The following is a 20,461-nucleotide window of genomic DNA, read 5'->3' on the forward strand; positions in this document are numbered from 1 at the left end:
TGAATAATTTATCGAAGTCAATGGGATGACGTGGATAATCTAAGTCATTGCGATGACGAGGATAATGTATCTAAGTCACTGGTATGATGTGGATAATTTATCTAAGTTATTGGAATGATGTGTATAATTTATCTAAGTCATTGGAATAATGTGGATAATTTATCTATGCCCTTGGGATGATATGGATAATTTATCTAAGTCATTGGGATGACGTGGATAATTTATCTAAGCCATTGGGATAACGTGAATTATTTATCGAAGTCATTGGGATGGCGTGGATAATTTATCTAGGTCATTGGAATGATGTGGATAATTTATCTAAATCATTGGGATGACGTGGATAATTTATCTAAGTCATTGGAATGATGTGGATAATTTATCTAAAACATTGGGATGATATGGATAATTTATCTAAGTCATTGGGATAACGAGAATAATTTATCTACTTCCTTGGGATGAAGTGGATAATTTATCTAAGTCATTGGGATGGCGAGAATAATTTATCTACTTCCTTGGGATGACGTGAATAAGTTATCTGTGACCTTGGAATGACGTGGATAATTTATCTAAGTCATTGGGATGACGCGGATAGTCTATCTAGGTCATTGAGATGACGTGGATAATTTGTCAAAGTCATTGGGATGACGAGGATATTTTATCTAAGTTATTGATATGATGCGGATAATTTATCTAAGTTATTGATATGATGCGGATAATTTATCTAAGTGATTGGGATGACTTGGATAATTTTTTTAAGTCATTGGGGTTTTGTGGATAATTTATCTGAGTCATTGGAATAATGTGGATAATTTATCTATGCCATTGGGATGATGTGGATAATTTATCTAAGTCATTGGGATGATGAGGATAATTTATCTACTTCCTTGGGATGACGTGAATAAGTTATCTGTGGCCTTGGAATGACATGGATACTTTATCTAAGTCATTGTGATAACGTGAATAATTTATCGAAGTCATTGGGATGACGTGGATAATCTATCTAGGTCATTGGAATGATGTGGATAATTTATCTATGTGGATAATTTATCTAAGTCATTGGAATGTCGTGGATACTTTATCGAAGTCATTGAGATGACGTGGATAATTTATCTACGTCATTGGTGAGATGTGGATAATTTATCTATGTCCTTGGGGTACATGAATAATTTATCTATCTAATTGAGATAACGCGGATAACATTGTGATAACGTTCATAATTTATCTGTGTCATTGGATTGAAGTGGATAATTCATATATGCCCTTGGGTTGGCTTGGAATGACGTGGATAATCTATCTAGGTCATTGGAATGATGTGGATAATTTATCTATGTGGATACTTTATCTAAGTCATTGGGATGTCGTGGATACTTTATCGAAGTCATTGTGATGACGTGGATAATTAATCTACGTCTTTGGTGAGATGTGGATAACTTATCTATGTCCTTGGGGTACGTGGATAATTTATCTAAGTAATTGGATAACATTGTGATAACGTGCATAATTTATCTGAGTCATTGGATTGAAGTGGATAATCCATATATGCCCTTGGAATGGCTTGTATTATTTATCTAAGTCATTGGGAAAACGTAGATAGTTTATCTATGTCATGGGTTGACGTAGATACTTTATCTATGCCCTTGGGTTGACGTAGAAAATTTATCTATGCCCTTGGGGTGACTTGGATAATTTATCTGTGTCCTTGGGGCACGTGTATAATTTATCTAAATCACTGGGATGGCTTGAATAATATATATACTTATGTCCTTGGGGTGACTTGGATAATTTACCTACGTCATTGGGATGTCGTGGATAATTTACCTACGTCATTGGAATGACGTGGATAATTTATCTACTTCATAGGTATGTCGTGCATAATTCATCTAAGTAATTGAGATGACGTGGATAATTTATCTAAGTCATTGGCATGACGTGGATAATTTATCTAATTCACTGGAATGACGTGGATAATTTATCTAAGTCATCGGAATGACGTGGATTATTTATCTAAGTCATTGGCATGACGTGGATAACTTATTTATGTTCTTGAGGTGATTTGAATTCTATTCTATCGGTGGTCTTCTTTTCTATAGAAGACCCCTACGATGGTTTCCTATTCTGTAGTGGTCCTACATTGGTCTTTTATTCTATCGAAGAGCCCTTCGGTGGTCTACTCTTCTATCGAAGAACCTTCGGTGGTCTTCTATTCTATCGAAGAACTTTCGGTGGTCTTCTGATTTATCAAAGTCAACTTCAGTGGTTTTCTATTCTATCGAAGATAATTTCGGTGGTCTTCTATTCTATCGTAGACCCTTTCGGTGGTCTTCTATTTTATTGAAGACACATAGGTGGTTCTTCTATTCTATCGAAAACGCCTTCGGTCTTCTATTCCATAGACGATGGTATTCTATCCTATAGATGACCCCAACGTTGGTCTTCAATTCTGTAGGACACTTCTACGTTGGTCTTCAAATCTATCGAAGACCTCTTCGGCGGCCCTCTATTCCATCGAAGACTGCTTCGGTGGTCTTCTGTTCTATTGAAGAACCCTACGGTGATCTTGTATTCTATGGAACAACCCTATGGGGTGTTTTATTCTATTGAAAACACCTATGCCCGTCTTCTATTTTATAGAAGATCCCTACAATCGTCTTCTATTTTGCAGAAGACCTTTACAGACGTCTTCTATTTTATAGAAGACCCTTATGGGCGTTTTCTGCTTACGATTTTTGTTTTGAAAATCTTGAAAAAATAGTTTTTTTCTCAAAGGAAATTTTTTCCAGAATTATTTCACAACATTAATTTCCACTCCATTGTTTTATGGAATATAAAGAGAAATTTTTTTCATAATCTCTTTTTTATGCCGAAACTATTTCTAGAATCCGCCACGTTCCAAAATATCTCATAATATATTGTTTGCATGCATACAAAATTGTAGGCGACGAATGATGCCATTAAATGTTGATGCCAATAGACAGAAAACATGACAGACCTCCTAAAATCTTAGCAGACATCACTCCACTCTCCATAAAGAACAAACTATTTCAGCTGATGCGAGACAGTGTGGGGGACAAATATTGCCGAAACTATCGGCAATATTTGCCTGTTTTTCAATGTGAATGACGGACGGCTAAACAAAAGTGGGATAAACAACAACAGACGACACCAACACAGAGACATTGATAAACACCTCAAGCGGACAGACGAGTAATGTTTTTATAAACTTCCAAAATTTTATGAAAAACAGCATCACAACAATAGAACGCCATCAACATTAGCTTTTTTGCTTCGTTGCCAAACTAGCCAGGTTTTCTTGAGGGCAAAGTGTCCATGAACGTCATCGTTCCGTGGAGAGGAAGAGAAGACATCTAAAAACTACATATTGATGGCGCTGGACAGTGAACGGCTCACGCACTTAGCGTCGTTGCCTTTGTTAGTTAACGCACGGAAACGGATCACGTTGGATCGCCTAAGAAAATCGAAACGGAACGGAAAAATAGAATAAAAGGAATGAAATAGTTTAACTTGGCGTGAAAAATTAAAATAAAATAAAGAACAGAAAATTTGCTCAAAATTCCCACTTCGTCGTGTGTAAATCAATTGTGTCTTTAGTGCCTTGGAAAGTTTTTTCTTTTCTAAAAAAGTGAAATAGAAATTTGTGGAAAAATAAGCAATAAAATATGAAAGAAAAGTGAAAAAGAACTATTATTTTTAATAATTTTAATAAATGAAAAAATCTTGCAGAAAATGCATATTTAGTGTATTAATTCGTACGGATCGAAAAACATATATAAATACTCTTTAAAACAAAAGTAGTAATACGTGTTAAGTACCACATATATCAACATATATACGTATGTATATATAACATTTGTGCAAGTGGGAACGCCGCAAGTGGGAACGGAGCAGATAATCCTAACTGATAATAAATACTCCCTTTAAAAGAGTCATCACGGAACGTCATTGTTGTTCTTTCCAAAATATGGACCGATATTAACAATTTTCTGAATTGAGCTTTGAAATTTGAAAAAAAAAACGTCGAAATGCATACAATGGAGCAATACACGATATACCTAAACGTGGATTTATATTGATAGTTTTCTGCGAATATATTTTCTATCTTTTGGAAACACAAAATTCCAATTAACAACCAATTCGGTAGAAAAATGTTACTAAAATCTTCAAAAAACCTTAAATGGTGGCTACGCTTATATGGGGTTATACAAAATGTTAACCTAAACTGTCTGATTTTTTGCATGGGATGTTTTGTACATGTATATGTCTTGTACCTTTAGCGAAGACTGAATACCAAATTTTAGTTATTGAATTATGTAGCTAAAACTTTCAAAGCACTAAAAACGGGGGGTACCGTTCTATGGGGACTATATGAAAATGTTAACCCAACCTGATAATTACCTTATCGAATGATTTATACCCCCACACGAAGACTAGGTACCAAATTCCAGCCATATTGAGACCAGGACCATTAAAATACCGAAAACTGGGAGATACCCTTCAATGGGGGCTATATGAAAACGTTGACCGATGTAGACCATTTTCAATACAAAACAACCCTAATACTAAATTTTAAAGCTCTATCTTAAAAATTATGATCTGTACCTTGATTTCAACAGACACATTTTCAAAATTTTCGCTTAAAATGCAGTTTTAGGGTTTTTTGAGGTTTACCTGAAATATTTGCCCGATAGCTCACGGTAACTATAAAAATCAGTGACTGCGTTGGTGTAAACTTTACACATCGTAGTATTTCTTTCAATCTTAAATCACGTTCCATAAAGATCTATATCGAACAACATCTTCCGGTACCACTCTAAAAGTTGAAAAAAATTCGCTTAAATGCAGTACAAGGGGATATGGGATTTTTAGCGAAGGTAATCCTTGTGGTTGAATGAATCGTGGATTTTTTAAAGAATATTTTTTCATGGGTCATTAGTTGAATAAATGTGGATTTTTTAAGGAATATTTTTTCATGGGTCATTAGTTGAAATAAAAATAGGTAAAAAAACTTTTTAAGTTAAACGGTTTTATGTTAAACATACATTGCAATGTTTAAGATAAATGTACTAAAAACAAAAAAATAATAAAATAGATACAGTCGTGGGAATTTTAAACATATGCATAGACTAGACTAAAATAAAACCGTGGGGCACGTCAATTGTCTACAAATTATCGACTTAATGTGCGATAGAAGAATAGTTTAATTCGTCGTTAGGCAGTTGGCCCGCAGACGGTGAGGAAATTACTTACTATTTTCTTGCTCATGGAAATTCCAATAGTTATACACTCCATGTAAATAAAAGAGATGTTTTAACTAGTTTATCGTTGGACATTCACACTGCTGGCTGGCGAGGAATCGTTTCACTGCTCGTAGTTTGTCTTTAATCTACAAAGTACTACTCGCTCACCACTATGAAACCCTAAAACTCGCTTATAATCGAGCTTGCTAGCTTGTTTCCACATTCTAGCCCTACTTATCACACGTCCATCGTTATCGGTTGAACAACTGCCTAATTATAGTGTAACATTACAAAACAAACATTTTAATCAACGATTGTAGACAATTGACGTGCCCCACGGTTTTATTTTAGTCTAGTCTATGCATATGTTTAAAATTCCCACGACTGTATCTATTTTATTATTTTTTTGTTTTTAGTACATTTATCTTAAACATTGCAATGTATGTTTAACATAAAACCGTTTAACTTAAAAAGTTTTTTTTACCTATTTTTATTTTCTAGTTTTAAGTTTTTATTTCGCATTCTGTTTAATTCATTTAGTGCTTCATTATTGCAAGGTTTCTTGCCCGTTAGTTTATTGCAGTCCCACTCCTCCATACGTAGTCCCTGCAAAGATCTTACTCTACTAAGATCCACGTAGGCTTGACCTTCTTCAAACAGTTTCGCACCTAAGTATACGACTGCGTGATCCACATTGCTGCCCTGCACAATGAACGGAAAGAAACAAAACGATTCCCGTACCAATCACACAAAGCCACAAACTTTTCAGCTTCTCTGAATCGTTTCATTCTCACAACCAAAACAAAAACACAAACTTTCAACGTAAAAAGATGGAAACCGTACGATTGGTGAAATGTAACTTTTGCTATGCTTTGCCGATTTGTTTCATTCACCACCGAAACGACAAGTATTTTTGGGAAACGTTTGCCGTGCGTTATGGTCAATGACACACTCAGACACACACACACACATGTGATTGCTTAACAACCCTATAAGTTAGCATCAGCATACCACAGTGAATTTTATCAACCAGCAAACGTTTTTGATTTATTCACATGTGTTAAGTACTATTTAGTTTTCTATCTGTTGTTGTGGAGTTGAGTACTTTTCGCTTTTCGTTTTGTTCGTACTCACGAATGTAAACAAAACGAAACTAAACAGCGAGCTCGGCCAACGAGGGTTATGTTTCGTTTTGTATTGTTCCTATGGAAAATACGAAACGAAACGATTGGAAATTTTATTTAAAGTATTTTTACGTACTCTGGCCCTGCATTTTATATATTGTAGAATCCCATGATAGTATTAAAGGCAACACACATCTGTGTGTATCGCTCCCGTTGTTTTGTTAACCTGGCTTCATATTCTTCAGGTGTTTCTGACGCTATCATCTGTGTGTATCGCTCACGTTGCTTTGTTAACCTGGCTTTATATTCTTCAGGCGTTTCTGACCCCGTCATTTGTGTATATCGCTGACGTTGCTTTTTTAACCTGGCCTCATATCGCTCAGGTGTTTTTGACGCTAATTGTTCCCGCCGTTTCTGTAAACGACTATTTCTATCACCTTCACTTTCTTTAGCTCGCTTTGCTTTATACTTTTCTTTCGCTTTTTGAAGCCTTCGTTTACGTTGTGTTGCAGTTTCTGTTTTATTTGTGTTTGTATTATTTATATTTTTTTACCATTTTGTTCCCACGAGTAATGGACACTTAAACGGTCGACCCCCCCCCCCCCCCCCAGAGGTCCAATAAAGGTGCATGGCTATGTGCAACAAGATGCGCCTGAGTCTTGAGGGGAAAACGCTAACGACATATCATTTTTATCCACCCTAATGCCATACAGTTCTCGGCGCGTTTTAACCTTTCACCTTAACTTGGGTGGTGTACTGTTAACGACGTATCATTTTTAGCCAACCTAACGCCACACAGTCCTCAACACGATAAAAAATCTTGACTTGGGTGGTGGATTCAGGCTGGATTAAACAGATACCTAAATTACAGATTCAATTTCTAAATTTAAATCTTAATTATACGCCATTTAGTGGCTGCGCCCATCTTAAATATTGAGGTTGTATAGTGCACTGTATTCTTCTTGTCAAGCCCTTTTATTCTTTTATTTGATACCCATATTGGTGGGATTGATAAAAAATTGTTATCAGCCATTTGGTAGCGGCGGCCATCTTAGATTTCAATTTTTCATAGTAAATTGTATTCTACTTGTTGAGACCTTTCATTTGATACCCATGTTGATGGGATTGATAAAACCTAAGTTATCCGCCATTTTGTAGAGGCCGCCATATTGGATTTTAATTTTATATAGTACATTGTATTCTACTGGTTGAGCACATTCATTTGATTCCCATATTGATGGGATTGATAAAACCGCCATTTTGTAGCGGCCGCCATCTTGGATTTCAATTTTTTATAGTATATTGTATTCTGCTTGTTGAGCCCTTTCATTTGATACCTATATTGATGGGATTGATAAAACCTACGTTATCCGCCATTTTGTAGCGGCCGCCATTTTGGATTTCAATTTTTTTATAGTATATTGTATTCTGCTTGTTGAGCCCTTTCATTTGATACCCATATTGATGGGATTGATAAAACCTACGTTATCCGCCATTTTGTAGCGGCGGCCATCTTGAATTTATAATGATAATGAATAAACATAATTGTATTATCACCAAAATCCAAAGTGCATACAAAATTTCAGATTAATCGGTTGACAGGAAGAGGGTCAAATTTGAATTACTAAATTTGACCCAAGAATAAATAATAAAACAAACAGGGTGAGCTAAATAAAACCATTTAAAAAACGTGGATTTTTTAAAGAATATTTTTTATGAGCCATTAGTTGAATGAACGTGCATTTCCATGGGTGATCGGGCCAATAAACGTGGATTTAAAAAAAAAATCATGGGTGTTCGGACCAATAAACGTGGATATTTAAAAAAAATTTCATTGGTTTTCGGATCAATAAACTTGGATTTTTTAAAGATTTTTTAACTCACAAACGGATCAACCGATCTAGTTACTTCCACCACAAAAGTTAAACAATTTTTATTATTATTTTAATTAATTTCTCGTTCGATTCGAGCCTTATGACCAATGATTTTTGCAATTAAAAAAGGAAAGCCGAAGATTCGAACCCATACAACCACCACTATGGGACATGTTTCGCCTTTGGTAGAGGCTCATCCAGCATATCGACAGTGGAGCGGCTTCGCTACCATCTAACTTTTCTTCTTTCAAATGCAATTTGTTTTTTACAACGCTAAATATTTGTTCATTTATTGTATGGCTTACATGACAAACGCTTAGCCTAGTCTTTGAAAATTTTGAGTTTGGCTAGGAACGTTAACACGCTGTGACAATACTTTTTTCATGTGTTTTCATGGACGTGGGTTCAAAAATATTTTAACTTTCGAAGGTAGTAACCGAATTGATCATAACTTTACATATGGTAATATTAATTCCTGGGATGATCAGGTTTGAATATTTTCTAAATCTGTGGAAAAAGTAAAGTCTAACAGCTCGGATCTTTTTAAAATTTTTGCTACAGTTTCTTCTTGCCGGCCCTGTTACGACGTTTAAATTTTTTGGGGGAAAGTCCTTACTTCCTGAGATAATGAGCTCAAAAAAAGCCTGCCGGCACTTACTAATGTGATTTAACTCAAAGGGAAAAATCGATTTAAGATTTTATTAGACGGCACCCCCGAAATTGTTTACTTTTGTTAGATTTTAAGATTGTTAAAGTTTGACCACAATGGGAATATGTTGACATGTGCCACTGGGGCCATAAATTTTGATTACATCAGACCACTCATTCAGGGTCCTCCCACAGAAAGTTTGGAAAGAGTGCAGATTTAGGACTCAGCTGAGATCTTTTTTAAATTTTTGGCAACATGTTGTTAAGTCCATACTCCCTAAGAAATTGACCCAAAAACCAAAAAAACTCCTATAGACGTCAAATGTATTGTGTTTTCTTCTCTTATTTAATTCCGAGACTGAGAGTATATCTCTGTCGGAACAGTTGGCTTATAATTTCTTACTTGTTACTTTAAACAATATGTATAGGATGCAGTGTTCCCGAATTTGACGATTTATCTTCATTTTGACGATTTTTAGGCCCAAAATTGAAAAATTACCATTTGACGATTTTCTGGTCTAAAACGATTTTTCATGCAAGCCAAAATTACAAATTACAAAACAAACTCCATTTTATGATTTTTTTAATGCTCTAAGCTAAATTGGCTATATTAACCCACATAAAGCCACAGATCTTCAAACGGCACACAAACAAAATGGTTGCAAAAATTGACGTAAAACTCGGATTTTTTGTAAACTTTTGTATTTTTTGCATTTTGTTATAGTATTGTCTATTATCTCTAATTCCACGCTTATAAAACTTCATTTGGTCTATGCATTTCTACGCATTTGGCTCAAAACGCAAGCTATTAAAAAATCTGAATTTTTGTAATAATATGCGATATAAATTTAACCATAAATGTTACATCCATACAAAGTTGGGGCTTTGTTATGAAATTAGTAAGAGTATTTTCTCAATCAAAAACCAAGGGATTGGCTTATATGAATACACCTATATTACCCTTCAAAGATTTCGGCACTTTTAAAAGAAGGCCAGATTGCAGGCAGTAAAACTATTCGTCTGAAAAATATCATTTTCGTATAAAATTGTATGTTTTCTCGTAAAAAATCTCGGCGCTAAGTGGGCTAAGGTACATTCTGGTATACAGGTATGTTGATGGTTTTTGTCTCACCTTCGAATTATGTCAGATAAAAATTTTCCTTTAGGATTGTTAATGGATGAAAATATTCCTTGAAATGTTTTCAAGATAATCTCTCGATGTTAAAAAAAAATAATGAGTCCAGCTTTCTAAACTTTCTACTAATGACCTCTTTAAGCGGTCAGTCAGTCGGTTCTGAATGACTGTTTTTTTTATGGATTTCTGACTGACCAACAACCAAAACGTACGTGCATGACCGACAAAAATGGACGGTCACAGTGTCAAGCAAGCTATATTTGAGCAAATCTGTCATTCAAAACTGACAATGTGTACCCATGTTTACCTTGCTGTATTACTGCATACTCGATAGCCATAGGGAAATCATCTCATCTTCTGAAAGCTATTTTTATAGCGGTATTTAAGTGAGATGTGGTTAGATTTATTGCTGTGGGTTAGATTTACAGCACTAAAAGGTAATCAAATCTAGTTTTGGAACATATTGACGATTTTTGACGATTTTCCAAATTTTATTGACGATTTCGGTAGAGTTGGGTAATCTAGTTCCTAGTTCCTTGTACTAGTTCCTAAACGTATGAGTAACATCATGAAATATAACGTGTGATGTTAAGTATACGCAGTTTGTTCAAAGAAAAAATGTGGGCCATTGGAACTGCGAAGTGAACTAGATAGTTCCATATAGTGCCTTTGGCACAACTCTAGATTTCGGATTAAAAACTGTTGGTAACGCTGATAGGATGGCGTATACATTATGACATCAATTATATGACACGGACTTTAGCACATAATGGACTGATTGTTACGAAATTTTAGATGAAGGTCGGTTAATTATTTTGATGTATGTGATCAGAAAACTGAGCTATAGCCTAAATATCGTCACCATAAATGCCCGAAGACGTAACCGACATGAAAATAGAAATTCATTTTTTGACGTAATCTGATACATAAAGCTAAAACACATGCTCTGGCAAAATTTCAAGCTTCTAGGTTCAAAAACAACGATGCTATTCAAGAAATGACATTCGGAAAATGGGATAATATTGCAGATTTTGTTGTAATGGAGGATCTCAAAACTAAGCACTTCAGCGGTTTTGGTTTCACTACTAATTCCCCTTCGTATATGATCGATAATATCCCATATACTCGCCTTCATAAGATTAATATTCCATAAAACAGTTTTTAATTTTATACCGTTTTTTGCTTCTCCTGTAAAGTTTTGGTTTTGTGGGTTACGTTTTTGGGCATTTATGGTGACGATATATATAGGAGATATAAATCAATTTGAACCGATTTCTATATAATATGGTACACTTATAACTAGACAAAATTCCATCACACATTCCAAATTTCATCAAAATTGGACGTAAATAGCGTGTTTGGTGCAGCAAATACGTCAAATCGGCCGAAAATATATATGGGAGCTATATCCAAATCTGAAGCGATTTTGATATAATTCGGCACACTTATTTCTAGACCGAATTCAGTCACACATTCCAAGTTTCATCAAAATCGGACGCATATAGCGTGTTTGGTGCAGCAAATACGTCAAATCGGCCGAAAAGCTATATCCAAATCTGAACCAAAAGCAATAGCGTTCTTCCTATGGCTAAAAACATTATATTCCCCAATTTTCAGCTGAATCGGACAAAAAATGTGACCTGTACGTTGCGAACAAAAATACATGGACAGACGGACGGACGGACGGACATGCATAAATCGACTCAGAAAGTGATTATATGTATATCCCTAAAACGAACTATGGGTATATTTCGTTTCCTTTTGTATGTTACATACCAATGCACAAAGACATAATACCCCTTACCACAGTGTGGTGTAGGGTATAAAAACCAGTCCATAAATTGTGAAAAAATTAACCGTTTTTTCACAAACAAATTATTTTAAATGCCGTTAGATTCTGTGGACACCTTAAATCAATACTGCATCAATATTTTTTAAATTGGCGTATGTGAATTTTTTTCATTTTTGGGGTGCTACATCGGTATCGGTTGGAGACAGGTAACATTTGTCTTCATACCCAAGCCAGGAAAACGTAGTCACGAAAATGCTAGAGACTTTGACCCGTAAGACTTTCATCATTTCTGCTTAACACGCTTGAATATTCGAGAAAAGATAGAGAACTCGTCTAGTCAATACCTTTGCCTTGAAGGACGCTAGACAGCCACCGCCCTATACGAAGTTATTAGGACTATTGAGAAGTCCTTAGCCGACTTTTTTCATATAGAAGGCGCCGTCAACTATGTTAGCACCTCAGCAATAGAGCATGCCCTACATTACTTCGGCGTGGAACCATTTATCAGTAGTTGGACACCCACCATGCTGCAGAAATAGTATAGGAAAGAGCATGCTGTTAAAGCACGTAAACCGAGGAACTCCACAAAGAGGGGTTATCTAGCCACTGCTTTGGCTTCTTCTTTGGTTGCGAATGCGGACGATGTGGTAATACGCGTCTCTGGTTTATTCCCGTTCGTACTGAGTGACATCATGAACGGAGGCCTAAAATCACTGGATACTTAGGCCACAAGAATTGGCCTGGAGATGAATCCAGGGAAAACAGAGAAGGTGTTATTCATTAGAAAAACCAATAATGCATTGCGAATTTTATGTGGCATGTGGGGAGATGCGCAATACGAAAATGCCTACGTCCTTCAGAATTACAAAGATATATATCAATGACCTTTGATTAACAAAGCAATTGCGGCTTGTAGTGCTGCAGGGTTACATGCTCTTGGAATGTGAGTAAACTAGAAAGACGGAGATACACCCTCAGCCTTTGATAAAAAAACAAACACACAACTTATGCCGTATATTAAATTTATTGATTTTGCATCAAGAGTTTGGAATCTGTAGATTCCGTAAAGTGGGGCTATACCATATCATTGACATATCCAAAAATGTTTAGTAGGCATTCTTACTTACGTTAAACTAAGTTTGGAAGAAATTTTTGAAAAAGTTTGAGAGTCTCTAGGACAACCTGCTGAACCTACGAGAGGAGCTCCTAAACTTAATTTTTTCTGAATTTGGTGTGGGAAGTACCCAATGGAGTGGACAGATATAGTCCATAATCCAACATGATACATGACAGGATAAAATAATATAATGTACAAAGTTTGAACCAATCAGAAACTCCCTACGACCAATCAGAAACTCTTGCGGCTTTGCCATTTTAGTTGGTGCCGTAGGGGTTTGTTGGAGCTTTTAGACCATTATTTCATGAAGTATGGTATTGCGCCCAAAAAAGTGTACCTTTGTAAAATTAGCCGCAAAGAAAACCTGCTGAAAAAAATGCAAAACTATCTGTGAGGAGCCTTTAAACCCGTACCCGAATTCTCGTATCCATATTCGAACCCGATCTGTATCAGGAAGGAATAATACGACATGCAAAGTATGGACGAAATCGATTGCGCCCTTCGTGAGTTATGGTTCACACAATTTTACAGAAAAATTTTGAACTTTTGACCTTAAGCTTAGTTTAGGCAAAATATTACCAAGTGCAAAATTTGGTTCGAATCGGTTAATCCGTTCGAGAGTTATTTTGCGCACCAGCCAGCCAGATAGATGGGCAGACAGCCGGTTGGACATGGCTAAAATTATCAAATTATCTGAAACGAATTCCGTCCAAACATACTTGGGGTCTTAATTATTTTAGACCCCTAATATCTTTGGACGAAATTCGTTTCAGGTAATGTGAAGTCGATTTAGCCATGCCCGTCCCTCTGTCTGTCTAGCTGGCTGGAGCGCATGACAACTTTATTTTTCGTGGACAAGTCCATGTTTCCTGAAATAATGACCCGAGTGAGAAAGAAGAAAAGTTATATGACAGCGAAGCCGCTCTACAGCCGATATGTCTGAAATTTATAGTGGTGGTTGTGTGGGTTCGAGTCGTCGGCTTTCCTTATTCACTTGCAAAAATCATCGGTCATTAAGCTCGACTCCAACGAGTAATTTATTAAAATTAATATTAGAAATGATCTTCGCCGTAATAGGCAAAATTTTCAGATATAATTTTTTTGTGTGCACGTCGATGCTTCCTGACATAATGACCCAAAATGTGCCAATATTAGGGCCACAGATTCATAGACATCTCGCACTAAAGTGTTTAGTAGTCTTTGTGGTCTTGGTTATAATGCCCAGAATGTCCCAAGTGGTATTCTTACAATATAAGAAGGATGATTTTTTTTTTGGTGTAGACTGTGATGGTTGGCTCTTTCATTAGAAGAAGCTCCTAAATATTGGGTGATCCAACTAGAGGTTCCTAACTTTTTTAAAGAAAAAAACACAGAAAATTCTAATTGAATGGAAAATGTTTATTATCATTCGAATGAACATTCTTTGGCATTTTTTTTTTAAGTTCATGTCTATCAATTGTTGGCCGAGTCTACGCCTTAGACGGTCTGTCCGTAGAGTCTAATTTTCGCTGAATAGTTCGAACATTTCGACTGGTAACTGATGTATGGCACGCGTGACTTTTTGCCCCAAAAGCCTGAATTGAAGCGAATAAAAAGTCTAACGGTGTGATATCACACAATCTTGGTGGCCAAAGGACCGTCCCAAAACCTGCAATTGTTTGCACATCGAAGTATTCTTTTAATAAATCCATTGATTGGTGTCATCTGGAGAAGAATCGTTGTCTTGTTGAAACCAAAGTTTAGTCGAGATCAACTTCATTTTCAAGTTGTAGGCATTGAAGGTTAAGTTCTCACCGATATAATTTTGAAGAAATACGAGCTGATGGTTGTACCAGCGGACAAACATCACGAAACCGTTGTTTTTTTTCTGGATGAAGTAACACCTCTTGAATCTCTTTAGGTTGCTCTTAACCTATATGCGGCTACTTTCCTTGTTTACATACCCATTAAGCCAGAAATGGGCCTAATCGCTAAACAAAATTCGGCTCGAAACACATTCCTCAGAGAAAGTGGATTCGTAATAATGTAGAACGATTTGTAAACATGGTTCAATCGTAAGTCTTTCCACTATAAAATGACAAACAATACTAAAAAAATAACATGATACTATGGCACGACTCACACGTGATCAGTCAAAAAAAGCTATTGAAAAGCCTAATTGGTCCTCATCGATAGTAATGAACCTCTTTGAATTGCGTAGAACTGTTCTAGTTTTTGATTAGGATTACAAATGATTTATTCAATTCGTATTCTTCTCTTCTTTTTGTGTTGATGTTCGTCTTTATCTGCTTCAGCCTCTTTGCCATTAATTTCCTCCAACGATGCTCCCAATCGTCGATTTTCCTCGCTTTTTTCATAACAGAAGGCACAATATGCAATAATAATCCTATAAATGGTTTTTTCAAGTTCTAATATATTTCCAAACAAAACTCTTAACATTTTTTGGCCAACAAAATCACATGGATTTTTTTAATTTCATAGAATGCAATTTATATTTAGTTGAATCCCCAATGTAATAATTATAACGCAATTGATAGTGGAAATATAATACTACTCTTTACACTATACACACACACCAAAGAAAAATTCCCTATTTGTGAAATGTGAAACTTAAAATAAATTTGTAGTGAAAATGAAACTTTTACTACTGCAAACAATATTCCTGGCAATTATCTTCAAAGCAACGCTGCAAAAGTTGGATAAGCAGACTCTAAATATCGGTAAGACATATGGAAAATGTCATCTGTCATTTGGCCCCATTATGATATAATTATCATTGTCCATTTACAGGTGCCATTTTCTTCAAAGGTGAAAACGATCTTGAGCTGGCCTTCGATACTGCCATTCAAGATATAAATTATCTAAATCAAGAATACCAATTAGAATTCAATCCCATCAAACATTACCTGAGTGAAGATGACAGCATTATTTTGCAAGAGATAGGTAAGTCAAATGTGTGGCATTTTGTCGATTTTACGACAAATTGTGGAAATGTGGGATATTAGGGTGTACGGAAATAAATTTTTGGCAGAGAAATAATTTTCGACCAAATAAAATATGGATATAAAGTTTAAAAAAATGGAAAAAAATTCTAAGGAATAGAAAATTGTGACTAAAATTTTTTTGTGATGATTGTGCATTTAGTTGAACTTCTCTGTAACAACTTTGTATAAAAATATAAATTTTCAAAAAAAAGTCTTTTTAAAGCGAATTTTCTCTAGAACGTAGCAATTGGTCGTTCCTAAAAAGCAAAATAAAATTCCAAAAATTATATTAAACATGAAATTTATCACATATTTCACTACACCCTAATAACATATTTTAAATATTTTCTTTTTTTTTGCAAAGTTTAATATTTTATTTATTTTTCTCTTTGTAGCGTGCGATTTGCTGAATAATGGCGTGGCTGCCATTATTGGTCCAAGTTCAGCAACTAAAAGCGGTAAGTGTTTATTTTTACTCAAGAAAATGGTGGGTGGTGGGAAAGTAAAATAAACAACGGAACTTAATAAAATCATTTGTCGTCATCAGATTTTTATGTCGGTCATAATTTCGTCTACATATACTGTCTGGTGGTATCAGTCAGTACGTCAGAAAGAGATTTGAAATATTTTGCATATATGTAGCCAATAAATGTATTGGCTGAACTGGAAATACCCTACTGAAGGCTATTACAAGTAACACTGTTTGATATGAGAGTTACACCAACTTCCAAGGAGTTTCGCGTTTAATGCATAGCTTGAAAAAAAATTCTATGCTCCCTTCAGAAAACTTACTTACTGTGATGTCTTTATATTCCAAACAGAACGTTTTGTTTCATAATTCGATCTAGGAATAGATGATGGTGTATGAAAAGAATATTCTTTAAAAAAATCCAAGTTTATTGGTCTGATGATGGACAGATGTTCTGCAACTGCATCATCCTTAACGTAGTTGAGCCAAAAACTACTGTGGGAGGTTACTCTATATATCGATGTGCTTGATAAGTGCGGTGATCCCTCATTTTGCGAAAGCAAAAAGCTAGATACGATAGGAGATAGGAAAACGCACCAGAGGTACCAATTATTTGATTTTCCTTATGCATCGCAACAGGATGTAACCCCCTGGCCTTGTCGTTGTACCTGACGTTCTTCAGCTGCGTTATACTTCTTTATGGCATGCGACGGCATCTGACTGAAGGCTGTTCAAACATGTTTGATAAGTATGCTGATTTAGGGGTTCTCTCTTATATCGTTGGACCTGTCTCTCTGTAGATCATGAAGACCCCACCTGACATGTCTGGCTGGGATAGTCCAATCTACCATTATGTGATTGAGATGATTCTCACGGTAACACATAAGCAATTACGGCAACTAGTGCTTGCAGTTGCCGTACTGAACGTACTGAACGAATCTTTGACCCCTCATGCAATGGTCCAGGGATGACATGAGGAGGACAACCTGTTGTATACTGGCGCCGAATAGCTTACCACAGAACGACCTATCGTGTTTTATGTGGTCAAATGTGGGATTTGAGGACCCTGCTCATATATCTCAGCTTGTCGCAGATAGTTGTGGCATGCGCGGATGACATTAACATGCTGTCCAATGTGATCCCTGGAATTATGTATGTGGTAATTTGTTGTCAGAATTCTGCTATCATCGACCATGACATTCAACTCAGTGCTTACCTCTGCAGCCCGTGTGGTGAACAGAGTAGCCGTAGCGCACCGGCAATTTTTTGGTTTTTCTCACCTGTGAACATTGTAGTTTCAGAATCCGAAAAAACTTTCCAGGTGTAGGCACCTTCCATTTAAAGTTACTTCAAGAGTACCGCGACTAGGGAAAGTACCTGATGCCAATATCGTACATTCATCCGCATACGTAACGGTCATACGCAGATGTTTCACTCTATGGAGCGTAGACTTCTGACTGATGAATTCAACGTAGGACTGACGTCCTCACATATATTTGATTATTTAACGTTTCCATGGACATGGCGATTCACCCCTGACTGGCTTTAGTAACGGGACCACCCTGCCATTTTGCAGAATTCAGGCAAGAGAGGTTGAGAACTTTCGTAAGATACTCCACTCCCTGTTCATCCAGCTGTTTCAGCGTTACCATAGAGATAACGCTTTAGATGATTTAGCATTCCTAATGGAATTGTAAATTGTGGTGGTTCTCCTCTCTGGAAAGAAATCTAATCTCTTCGCCTTTTCACTCCATGGGAGCTTGACAAATTTTCCATTAAAATAACTTGCGCTCCTCTTGAAATCAGTGAACGTAACGTGACAAAACATGAGTGAGATCCTATCTTCCGACTAACCTCTTAACTTCCAGTGTAAGCTTCCTAACTCTGAACCATTTGCTAGTCTCTCTACATCAGCTGAGAAATATGGTCTCACCTGGGCATTCGACCAGCGAGCAGCTGGAGCAGCCTCTCTCAGTGCTGTTTGGATGTCATCGTTTGTTGGTTCTGAGGGGATTTGTGGAAGGTTTGGGAGTCCTTACGGAAGTCGAGTCTATTTGGATCATCTCTTTCATTGGGAGGCCTGGAGATGCTTGTGTTGTTTGGGTGATCCCGTTTAGTGCACCGGGAGAAGCTTTGCTTCATGGTGTAAGTGATTTTCAGAGGTCTTGGAATGGCATCCAGTTGCGATGCGCAATGCGGTATTTTGGACCCTTTGGAGATTTCAAGACGGTCTCTTTATCTTTGCCCCAGGTACTTCCGGCAAGCGCTTTGAGAATTTTGTTTCTTTTTCATACGTTCCCTGCTACTATCTCAGCGTGTTTACAGAAATAAGTTAAATGATCAAATGTTACACCCAGGATTTTGGTGTTTTTGATCGTCGGGATGGTTTGTCCGTGGATGTGTATGTTTAGCTGAGCGTTTACTTCTTTAGACCACGATGTAAGGATGGTGGCTGAGGACTTAGGGCGGATAGCTGCAGATTTCTGCCTTCAAAGAAGTCTTTAAGGGAAGGGAAGTAACCAGTTAAGTTTGACCCTAAGTCTAGGATTTTTCTGCCTGTAGACATGAGTGTGCAATCGTAGGAAATTAGATGCACATTCTCTCGGGTGGATTGGGGGCCCCTTGGGGTACCCCCTGCTTGTTCTTCCTGGGGGGGATGTTTGTCCTCGGAATTCTACATAAGATTGCCTTCCGGCCATGTAGTTTACCAACCATCTCTTTAGGTAGTTAGAGAGAGAGAGAGGTCTCCATAACGTCCTTCAGAAGGCATTCCAGGTCCAGCCCCACTAATATAGTTCCTTTGTGTGGTCTCTTACTGTTTAGTCCTTCCGTAATCCTGGTCGTTACTTCACTGAGGGCTGTTGTCGTGCTTCTGAAGCCATGTTGGTGGTCGGGCGGATGGAAGTGCTCAGTGTAGTACGGTAGGAGGATAGACTCGAGGATCTTCACAACCGGAGATAGGAGGGTGATGGGACGGAATGAGTTGCCTAAGTGCGCAGGTTTACCCGTTTTTGGGACTGAGACTATTTTCCTCGAAGGTGCTGAGAAAAAGGTTAAAGGTGCATGCAAGATAATTTGCACCGTTTTGACCAATGTGCTTCAGCATCTTCGTTGCCAAGCCATCCGGACCAATTGCCGTAGAGCTTTTGGCGGCTTTAATTTTTATAAGCACATTATCTGTTGTGATGGTGGCTGGGTCCGTATTTGACTTTAGGACACGGGAGGATCGGCGTAGCCTTCTTCTTCCTCGGGTTGGTGGATGTTCAACGAATTGCCTGAAAAAGGCGGCTGCTGTCTTAGATAAAGTTTTGGGTGTGTTTTCACCAAATGTTCTTCTTATGTTGTCGGTACGCCTGGGATTGGAGAGGTTTCGGATCGCATTCCAGAGACGTTTTGTGCCTGGATCCGATTCCTTTAGGTGTTTCCTCCATATTTCTTTCTTGTGGTTGGATACCAGTTTATTTATTTCCTTATTAAGGTCATTAATTCTGGCGCCCGACGGATTGGTTTTCCTAATGGAGTCCCTGAGGTCCGCGAGTTTAGTGGCTTCAGTCGGGAAATTCGGCCTTATATTTTTAATCCGCCCAGTTGGGATACATCTTTGCAGGCTTGTGTGAAAGTGAGCCTAAAGAAGTTTTCGCCGGCTGGTGCTGAGGTAGGTGGAGGCGCTCGTGAGAACTCGGTTTCTGTCAGAGTTGTGAATAGCTCCCAGTCGGCCTTATTGAAGTTGACAAAAGTTCTGTTCTCAGATGTTGTTGTTTCAGCTAAGCATAGTTTTACTGAAATGGGGAGGTGGTCTGAATTCAATACGATATACTCACAAAGACAACTATTTCCTCAATCTTACCTCCGAGTCAATTGCAAATATATTGTAAAAACCGAACCAGAATTTAATGTGACCACTGTTTATCAAGAAAGCTCGAACATCTGGCTGTAACTTTAGCGGATGATTCCTCATTGATGGAAACGAAGTCAGTTATAAATATCTATCTGATTTGCAAAAAGAACACCGCATAGATCGTTCAGAAGCCGGTAGTGTCATATCTCGTGATGAAATTGAAGT

General features: G+C 37.1%; 1 protein-coding gene across 1 annotated transcript in view; it reads left to right on the forward strand.

The window, feature by feature from the left end:
* Positions 1-3,408: 3,408 nt before the first annotated feature.
* Positions 3,409-20,461, forward strand: part of GluRIIB (Glutamate receptor IIB) — a 31,375-nt gene continuing 14,322 nt past the window's right edge. The window contains exons 1-4 of the mRNA XM_073965175.1: positions 3,409-3,851; positions 15,427-15,665; positions 15,736-15,888; positions 16,325-16,387. Coding sequence (XP_073821276.1) covers positions 15,578-15,665; positions 15,736-15,888; positions 16,325-16,387 — 304 coding nt within the window. The 5' untranslated portion in view covers positions 3,409-3,851; positions 15,427-15,577. The remainder of the gene's footprint in view (positions 3,852-15,426; positions 15,666-15,735; positions 15,889-16,324; positions 16,388-20,461) is intronic.

This window comes from Musca autumnalis, unplaced genomic scaffold, assembly GCF_047663935.1.
Source record: "Musca autumnalis isolate F117 unplaced genomic scaffold, ASM4766393v1 scaffold_2, whole genome shotgun sequence".
In the NCBI taxonomy this organism is placed as follows: domain Eukaryota; kingdom Metazoa; phylum Arthropoda; class Insecta; order Diptera; family Muscidae; genus Musca; species Musca autumnalis.